At 60.5% G+C, this 9,824-nt stretch overlaps 1 protein-coding gene across 1 annotated transcript in view; it reads right to left on the bottom strand.

The window, feature by feature from the left end:
* LIMK1 (LIM domain kinase 1) overlaps positions 1–3,314 on the bottom strand; it is a 24,216-nt gene extending 20,902 nt beyond the window's left edge. Inside the window, exons 1-2 of the mRNA XM_062180384.1 lie at positions 3,227–3,314; positions 1,637–1,733 (exon numbers count right to left, since the gene is read on the bottom strand). Coding sequence (XP_062036368.1) covers positions 1,637–1,733; positions 3,227–3,281 — 152 coding nt within the window. The 5' untranslated portion in view covers positions 3,282–3,314. The remainder of the gene's footprint in view (positions 1–1,636; positions 1,734–3,226) is intronic.
* Positions 3,315–9,824: the final 6,510 nt, after the last annotated feature.

Below are 9,824 nucleotides of genomic sequence, written 5' to 3' on the forward strand. Positions count from 1 at the left end.
CCACAGCAGAGAGCTGGGTCAGAATAGGAACAGCAGGGACTTGAACCAGCGCCCATATGGGATGCCAGCACTGCAGGCGGCGGCTTTACCCACTATGGCACAGCACTGACTCCTGCTCCACTTCTGATCCAGCTCCCTGCTAATGTGCTTGGGAGAGCAGTGGGAGATGGTCCAAGTGCTTGGGCCCCTGCACCCACGTGAGACACCCAAATAGAGTTCCTGGCTCTCGACTTCGGTGTGGCCATTGTGGCCATCTGGGAACTAAACTAGCAGATGGAAGATCTTTTTCTTTCCCCTTCTCTGTCTGTAAATCTTCCAGATAAATACAATACATCCTTTAAAGAAAACGAGTGAACGGGACCAGCAGTACTTTGGATCCTCCTGGCTCTGGGGCCCACTGCAGCCGTGCAATGCTGCGACCCCGGGGTGGGGGGGAATGACCTAAGTCTAAGCGCTCTGCACCGGCTACACAGAGGTCAGGGGTGGGACTTCCCACTCACGGCCTTGAGGTGTCCCGGATTTCACAGATTTCAGACGCGCCATCTGCCCTTGCCCAAATCCCAGGCACCCTCAGCCGCCATCCTAGGTCACACCTTGGGACCCCAGGGTCCCTGGACCATGGCCTCTCCCCGCCCTCTCCCCCGCCCAGCCACACAGTGGGGTGTGGGGGGTGGCACTCTTTAGCAGCCAAAGGTTCTCATCTCGGCATTCAGGCCCTTTACAGGGCAACCCTAACGCTGCTCCCTCCTGCTCACGCCCTCTGGCTCCCAGGAAGGCCACCTGAGGCAGAAGCCCAGGATGCACGCTGCCTGCCTCTGGGGGTCTCATGGGGCCCCCACCTGGGCATCTCACCCGCTGGCTGAAATCCAACCCGCCTCATCGGTAGGCTGGAATAAGGTCCTGGGTGTCAGTGCGGGGACCCTGGTGGACAGGGGGCCATCAGCTGCACCCTCCTCCTCCACGGCCCGCTCCCCTGCCCCACCCCCACCCCTCCTGCTGCTGCCCGGAAGTCCTTCCCACTCGGGAAATCTCGCAGGCCTTGAGACCCCTCAGCCCACCCCAGAGCTTTCCCTATACCAGGCATCCGTCTCAGGAGGGCCCCCCACCCGGAGTGGGAGACAGGGCTGCAGAGTCACCAGGGGCTCTACCCCTATCGGCAGCCATGGCTCCGGCCCACTGTCCTCCTGCCCACGGGTATGTGCAGGCCGGGGCTGGCTTCCCTGGGCCATCAGCCTGGGGCCCACTGGCAGTGGCTCGGTTCCTCTCCCCTGGGAGCGTGAGCACCCGGAGGTGGAGGCACGGGGCCCTCCAGCCCCCTGCCCCGCTTAAGCACCAGCAGGCCGGGGTCCCCCAGCCATGCATTCAGGCGACGGCAGATTGGAAATGTAAAAAACCTAAACCACAACCAGCAGGTATACAACGGGAGCAGACTTCTTGTCATTGCTCCCTTAACGACACAGCAAACAACGCCTTCCCCAGCGTTTCCCGGGCCTGGAGTGTCTGAAGTCACTTAGAGGTGACTTAGCGTGCACAGGACCGCACAGGTCACAGGCTGATTCCTGGCCCCTCTGGCAGGCCTGGCTCCTGGCCACACGGGCCCCAGGGCCGCCCGACCCCTTGCCCAGCCCTGGCCTACCTGAAGCAGTCCGAATGCCAGTCCGCACTCAGGGCCTGGAGGTACTGGTCGTCACAGATGCTCTGGCCGCAGCTCGCACACACGGGCAGCTCGCTTCCTGCACGGGCGGAGAGGGGATTAGGACGTGCGCTGAGGCCTGGGAGAGCCCGTGTGCACCTGCACAGATCCTTGTAGACTTGTGCACGCTCGCCCAGCTCCGGGGCGAGCCGAGCGGCTAAAACAGCGCACTGGGCTGAGTCCGGCCGAGACGCTGGCACCCTTACCCAGGGTCTCTGGCCTCAGCGTCCCTAAGCAGAAAACTGCAAAGGAGCGGAGGCCCAGCCCCCCGCAAGAGCACCCTTCAACTCGGGGTGAAGCAAGGTAAACGGGGAGAAAAGTCAGCCGTGACATTTAGATAGGGCAGTGCTGAGCCTCTTGTTACAGCTCCCCCCCACCAATCCTTCCCTGCCTACCCAGGAAGAAGGGCTGGGAAGACCCCATAAAGGCAGGGACCGGACAGGGCAGTGCTGGTCCTACCCAGATCTCGGCTCTGTCTGGCTGGCCACCAGGCGTGCTTAGTCATCCCTGGGACCTGGCACCTTTGGAGCTGGTGGGCCCTGGAAGATGTCCCAGGCCTGACGCCCCTCCCCCCATTTACAGATGGGGAGCTGGGGCCCCAGGGTGCGGGTGGGGGGCGCACCTTGCCAGGTGGCACACACAGGCTCCAAGGCCACGGCCTGGCCCCCTGTGAGCACCCGAGCGGCAGGGGCTAGGGTGTGGGGGAAGGGGGGAGCCTGGGGGAGGGCTGGCGGAGCCAGGACCTGCCTTGGGAGCAGGTGCACCCGGGTGATGGCACAAGGAGAGAAACTGAGGGATACAGACGCCAGGCCCTGTCTGCGCGGACGCCTGCCAGGGTGGTTGGGGGGGGGAGGCTTTGAACCCTAACCACTATGCAGCCCGAGGCCTTGGTCCTCAATGAGGGGGAGGGATTTAAGGGCGGCTAGGTCGCCAGTCATCCTCCCAGCCAAGACTGTGGCCCGCAAGGGGCTTGGCGCAATCGGAGGGAGACGGGTGGGGGGTCCCCCAGAGTGGGCCTTTCTGGTCCTCAGGGCACATCTCAGCTTTCTGCCCGTCAGCCCCCCGCCCCGACTCTACAGCAGGGAAACTAAGGCCCAGGGGGTCAGCTTCGGGCTCAAGGTCACGGAGGTGGCCAGGCGCGGGGGCAGCCACTCTGGACCCAGGGAGCGGCTTCCCCCAGGCCACTCTTTCTTCCCAGGCAGGGCCAGAGAGCGGCTCATTGGTGGCCCCAGGGCGAGGCCCCGGGGACAGAGCAGAGGCCGGTGGCGGGCCTGGGCCTCCTCGGTGGGGGGTGGCCAGCGGTCAGGGTGGGGGAGAGGTAAGGGAGCAGGGACCCTCGGCCGTCTGGAGCGCAGCCCACCCAGCCCACCGAGGGGAAAGCGGGCGGGACGGCGGCAGGGAGGGGCCTGCGGGCTGCGCCGGGGCGAGCTCATCCCCCTGGAGACAGGGGCGCGGCCTCGCGGCGGCCCCGGCCCCGCGCCCCCCGCCCACGCACCCCGCAGCGCCCGCGCCCGCGCCCCGAGCCCCGCGCACCTTCCTCTCCCATACGTTCTTCCCTCCAGGTGCAACAAAGTAGCGTCAACCTCATGCACTCGGCGGGGGGCGGGGCCGGCGGGGCCGGGGCAGGGGGCGGCCGGGCCCGCGAGCTCGCCCACCCGCCGCCGGCCCGGGGAGGCGGAGGCGGGGAGCGCGGGCCGGGCCGGAGGCTCGGGGCTCGCGGCGCCGCCGCGCCGCCTCTCGGACACCGGTTGGGACACCGGCCCCGCGCCGCGGCGGCCCGGGGAGCGCGCGGAGGGGCGGGCCGAGGCGGGGCCTCCGAGCTGCGGCACGGGGCGGGGCCGCCGGCTGGCCGCAGAACTGCCCTGCGCGGCCCCGCCCCTTGGCGGAGGCCCCGCCCCCTGCGGCCCGGCGGCGGCGCTGAGAGCCTGCGCGGCCCCGCCCCCCGCGGCAGCCCCGCCCCCCGACGGCGGCCGCGCCCCGCCCCGCCCTGCCTGCCCTTTCATTCATCCCGGGCCGGCGACAGCTGTCGCTGGACGCGGCGAGGCTGCGCAGCGGGTCGGGGCTGCACGTCCCCAGATGGGGCAGCCCGGGGAAGGGAGGGCGTAGACGCCCAGAGAAGGGGCCGCGGTGTCCCCACAAGGAGCCCCTCTGTTGCAAGCCAGCTGGAGGCCGGGAGCGCAGAGCTGAGCTGGGGGAGGCCTGGGAGACACGCGCGCGCTGACCCCATGCGCTCTGGAAGGCAATGGCCCCGGGTGGCAGGTCCTTCCAGGCTGCCCAGGGCGTCCGGACAGTGGACAACACCGTCTCCCCTCGTCCCTCCTCCCGCTTGGTCCTCATTGCCCAGGAAGCTGTGAGCCACCAGCCCCAGGGCGCCCAGCCGACAAGAGGCAGAACTAGGCCAGGCCCCGGCTCCACCCTGCCGCTGTAGGCAGGGCCTCAGGGCAGTGTGGACATCACCCCGGATGTAAAACCATGGCCTGCGCAGGCAAGAAAATATCGACGTCTTGATTTCGGATACGATAGAGGCGAGACTTTTTTAGTGCTGATACTGAGTGGATGCTGGGTCTGTTGGTCGGGTGGCGCTGGGGTCTCTTAACGTCCCAAAGGGGCTGCACATGAACATTTCACTCGTTTGTTGCTTTTGCACAGATGCTTCAGAAAGTTGGTGGGAAATAGAGTTCAAACGTATGTTTAGGGACTGGTGCTGTGGCATAGTGGGTAAAGCCATGACCTGCAGTGCCGGCATCCCACAAGGGCACCAGTTCAAGTCCTGGCCGCTTCACTTCTGATCCAGCTCCCTGCTAATGTGCCTGGGAAAGCAACAGAGGATGGCCCAAGTCCTTGGGCCCCTGCTCTCCACGTGGGAGACTCAGAAAAAGCTCCTGGCTCTGGCTTCAGCCTGGCCCAGCCCTGGCCGTTGTGGCCATTTAGGGAGTGAACCAGCATTGGCAGATTAAAGATCTCTCTGTCTCTGTTTCTCCCTCTCTCTCTGTAACTCTGCCTTTCAAATAAATAAATTAATAGCCGGCCCCGTGGCTCAAAAGGCTAATCCTCCGCCTTGTGGCGCCGGCACACCGGGTTCTAGTCCTGGTCGGGGCACTGGATTCTGTCCCGGTTGCCCCTCTTCCAGGCCAGCTCTCTGCTGTGGCCAGGGAGGGCAGTGGAGGATGGCCCAAGTGCTTGGGCCCTGCACCCGCATGGGAGACCAGGAGAAGCACCTGGCTCCTGCCATCGGATCAGCGCGGTGTGCCGGCCACAGCGCGCCGGCCGCGGCGGCCATTGGAGGGTGAACCAACGGCAAAAAGGAAGACCTTTTGCTCTGTCTCTCTCTCTCACTGTCCACTCTGCCTGTCAAAAATAAATAAATAAATAAATAAATAAATATAGTTTTAAAAATGTACGTTTATTTTGGTGCAAAAATATCTTGAAATCTGGGCATATAAAAGGAGCTTCAACAAATTCATAGAAAATGTGTATGGTGAAAAACACTGTGCATGAATTTCAACATCTTTTTTTTGCATCAAAATAAACATCTTTTAATTCCACTTCCATGACATTTTGGAAGTCCCCTGGTGTGCACGTGTCAGGCAGGAAACAGAAGGCGAATTTGGTGGAGTAATTCCGGAGTGTTTAACAGCAGGGATGCACTGGGCTAAGACAAGGGAGATCGGCGTGGACGGGCACAGTCGTGGGGCATCCCTGCTTCCCCGTCACCCCTCAGAGCCCCTGAGTGTGTGGTCCAAGTCCCTTCTGTCTAAATCCACACACCTGACTTTGCTCCTGGTTTCTTCTTTGTCCGTATTCCTTCCCTCCGTGGTCACCTTTGTTTAAATCGATACAGCCCCTGCTCTCCTAAGAGTGATTTGTTTGAAAGGCAGAAGGAGAGCGAGAACGCGTGAGAGAAATCTTCCGTCTGCTGGTTCCTTTTCCAAACACCTGCCAAGAATCCCATCCGGGGCCAGAGCCCAGAGCCAGGAACACGATCCATGTCTGTTACTTGAGCCACCGCTGCTGCCTCCCCGGGTTTGTCTCCACAGGAAGCCGCAGGTCTTCCATCTGCTGGTTCACTCCCCAGTTGGCTGAAACGGCCTGAGCTGTGCTGATTCAAAGCCAGGAGCCAGGAGCTTCTTCCGGGTCTCCCACATGGGTGCAGGGGCCCAAGCACTTGGGCCACCTTCCACTGCTTCTTAGCCTGCTACGCAGCAGCACCTACCCCTCTCCCAGTCATTCTTCTTGCTGTGTTTGTGACTTTGATAACTGTCGCAACCTCATCAACGAGCAGTGATACAACGTGTGTTATTTTGCTTTGTCACCTAAGTCCCTTCATGTTGTGGCAAGGGACAGGATTTCTTTCTGGCCCATCCCTTCAGCCACGTGGGCTGCTCGTACCTCCGGGCTATGGTGAATTCCACTGTGTGCAAATCTGTCTGAGATGGCTTTCAGTTCTTCTGGACTTACGCTAAGAAGTGAGGTTGCGACATCACGTGCTGGCTCTATTTTTAATTCGTGGGCAACTGCCCTGATGTCTTCTGTAGCGGTGGTGTCATTTTACCTCCCTGCCATCAATGCGAGGATTTTTTTTTTTTTTTTTTTTTGGACAGACAGAGCTAGACAGTGAGAGAGAGAGAGAGAGAGGTCTTCCTTTTTGCCATTGGTTCACCCTCCAATGGCCGCTGCGGCCGGCGCATCACGCTGATCTGAAGCCAGGAGCCAGGTGCTTCTCCCGGTCTCCCATGCGGGTGCAGGGCCCAAGGACTTGGGCAATCCTCCACTGCCTTCCCGGGCTTTAGCAGAGAGCTGGACTGGAAGAGGGGCAGCTGGGACAGAATCCAGTGCCCCAACCGGGACTAGAACCTGGTGTGTCAGCGCCGCAAGGCGGAGGATTAGCCTGTTAAGCCACGGCGCCGGCCTCAATGCGAGGATTCTAATCTTTCTTTCTTCCTTCCTTCCTTTCTTTCTTTCTTTTCTTCTTCTTCTTTTTTTCTTGACAGGCAGAGTTAGACAGTGAGAGAGAGAGACAGAGAGAAAGGTCTTCTTTCCGTTGGTTCACCCCCCAATGGCTGTTACAGTTGGTGCTGCGCCAATCCGAAGCCAGGAGCCAGGTGCTTCTCCTGGTCTCCCATGCGGGTGCAGGGCCCGAGCACTTGGGCCATCCTCCACTGCACTCCCGGGCCACAGCAGAGAGCTGGACTGGAAGAGGGGCAACCAGGACGGAATCCGGCGCCCCGACCGGGACTAGAACCCGGTGTGCCGGCGCCGCAAGGCGGAGGATTAGCCTAGTGAGCCACAGCGCTGGTCTCCTGTTTGCTTTTAGAAGTTGTGCAGTTTGGGGTCTCAGTTTCGATCTTTATTCTGACTCCATCTTTGCATGTGGCGTAAGAGAGGACCCAGTTTCACCCTTCTGTGCGCGGCTACCCAATTTTTCCAACGCGGCGACAAGACTGTCCTTTCCCCACCGAGCATCCTTGACCACCTTCTTAAAGGTCCCTTAACCACAGATGCTGGGCTCCTCCTCCTGCCGCCTCGGTCTGTCTGCTTGCCTGCCAACACCACGCTGCTTGCATGACCGAAGCTTTGCAGCAAGACCTGAAATCAGGAAGTGTCAGTCCCCCCTTTGTTCTTCCTTTAAAGACTTATTGGTTCATTTGAAAGGTAGAGTTAGACAGAGAGAGAGAGAGAGAGAGAGAGAGAGAATCTCTATCCACTGGTTCAGTCCCCAAATGGCCACAACAGCCAGGGGCTGGGCCAGACCAAAACCAGGAGCCAGGAACTCCTTCCGGGTCTCCCATGTGGGTGGCAGGGGCCCAAGCCCTTGACCGAGATCTGCTGTCTTCCCAAGCGCGTTAGGAGGGAGCTGCGTGGGAAGCCGAGCAGCTGGGACTCGAATGGAGACTGACAGCAGCCCACTCACTGTGCCCCTGACTCTTACCTCCGCCTTCCAATGTGAATCTCTCTTTTCTTCCCCTACCTGTTTGTTCTGGCCAGGACTTCCAGTACTGTGTTGAATAGAAGCAGTGCAAGTGGGCATCCCTGTCTTAATCCAGATTGGCGAGGAAAAACTTCCGATTTTCTCTGATGTCAGCTCTGGGCTTTGCATATATGGCCCTCGTTGTGTGTGTGTGGGGGGGTGTTGCAGGAGTGTGCTTCTGCCCCTAGTCTGGTGAGTGTTTTTATTTATTTTTTTTTTGACAGGCAGAGCTAGACAGTGAGAGAGAGAGAGAGAGAGAGAGAGGTCTTCCTTCCGTTGGTTCACCCCTCAAATGGCTGCTACGGCTGGCGCTGTGCCAATCCGAAGCCAGGAGCCAGGTGCTTCCTCCTGGTCTCCCATGCGGGTGCAGGGCCCAAGCACTTGGGCCATCCTCCACTGCACTCCCTGGCCACAGCAGAGAGCTGGCCTGGAAGAGGAGCAACCGGGACAGAATCCGGCGCCCCGACCGGGACTAGAACCCGCGGTGCCAGCGCCGCAGGCGGAGGATTAGCCTAGTGAGCTGCAGTGCCGGCCTGGTGAGTGTTTTTATCATGACACAGGGCCGGAGCTTGTCAACTGCGTTCTCTCTACCGTAAGGTTTTGGTCTTATGTCCTCTTCATCCGGGTAATTCCACGATCGAGTGTGCTGAACCATGGTTGCATTCCAGGAATCAGTCCCTCTCGGGGTGTATAATCCTTTTTCCTATGCTACTGAATTGGCTTTTGCTGGGATCTCGTGGAGGTGTTTTGCACCCAGCGCTCCTCAGGGAGACGCGAGTGCAGTTTTCCTGCGGCCTCGTCTGGTTTTGGTCTTTGGTAAGGCTGGCCTCCGGAATGAGGTTGGAGGTGTTTCCTCCTCCACGGTTTTCTGGGTGGGCTGCGGGAGGACTGGTGTTAATTCTTTACGTGTTTGGCAGGAATTCTCCGGGGGAGCCATCTGGTCCTGGGCTTTTCTTTCTTGGGAGAGTTTTTATGACGGATTCAACTCCTTACTCAGTATTGATCTGTTCAGCCGCCCCGGTGCCTGCTCCGTGAGTCAGTCTTGGTAGGTTGTGTGTTTCTAGGAATTTGCTTCTTTGATCTAGATTTTCCAGGTATTCTCAGCTCTGCCCCTCTCCGGCCAGGCCCCCTGACCTCTCCCCCGACCCACTCTTGGCCTGAGTCACCTCCCCCTTCTTTTTGTCCCCCCCCCAACTCCCTCAGGCACCGCAGGCTCCTGGGACACCTGACACCCCAAGAAGCCTCCCTCCCCACCCCATCCCTGGCCACACACTTTAGATTTCTCCATGTGCCTGCTGGCTGTTGGGGTCTGAGCCTCGTGGGACCCAGGAGCAGGCTGGATGTTGTGGGGAGGAAAACCCAGCACCTGGTTCTGGGATCATGGTCTGGGGTGGTGGTGGTGGGGGCTGGGCCTAGTGGATTTCTGCTCTCAAGTGAAGGGGGCGGGGCCCTGGGACTTGGTGCTTCTAGGTGTGACCTCAGCACAGGCCCCATTTCCTACCCTGTAGAAAGAATCGAGGGTGCTGGTGTTGTGGTACAGGGGGTCAGGTCACCATCTGCAACACCTGTATCCTCTCCCCTCCCCAGAGTGCTGGGTTCAAGTCCCGGCTGCTCTGTTTCTGATCCAGCTCCCTGCTACTGATCCAGCTCCTGAGAGGCCACTGATGATGGCTCAAGTGTCTGGGTCCCTGCCACCCATGTGGGAGACCCAGGTGAAGTTCCAGGCTCCTGGTTTTGGCCTGGCCCAGCTCTGATGGTTGTGGGCATTTGGGGAGTGAACCAGCAGATGGAAGAGTTCTCTCTCTCACTCTCTCTCTCTCTGCCCTTGAAGTAGAAGAAAATAAACAAACATTAAAAGAAAGAGAAGTGGGTGTGGGTGTGGGTGTGGGAAGAACTGGGCTGCCCTTGACCATTGGCCGTGTTCTCGGCGGGTGGTTCTTCAAGGCCAAGGCTGTGGTCCTGGTGGAAGGGTCGTTTCTGACCATGCCGGCTGCACCCTGGGTCCTGAGGCTGCCCACGGGCACCACGCTCAGGGCCTTGGGCCCAGGGGAAGGTGCCGTGCAGCGAGCCAGGCCCGCTTCCTCTCGCAGGTGCTTTCGTTGCTAAAGGATGAGCCGAGCCACGAACCACCAGGAGGCGGCCGGCTGCAGGTGCTTAGGGTCA

Source organism: Lepus europaeus, chromosome 21 (assembly GCF_033115175.1).
Source record: "Lepus europaeus isolate LE1 chromosome 21, mLepTim1.pri, whole genome shotgun sequence".
NCBI classification, from domain to species: Eukaryota; Metazoa; Chordata; class Mammalia; order Lagomorpha; family Leporidae; genus Lepus; species Lepus europaeus.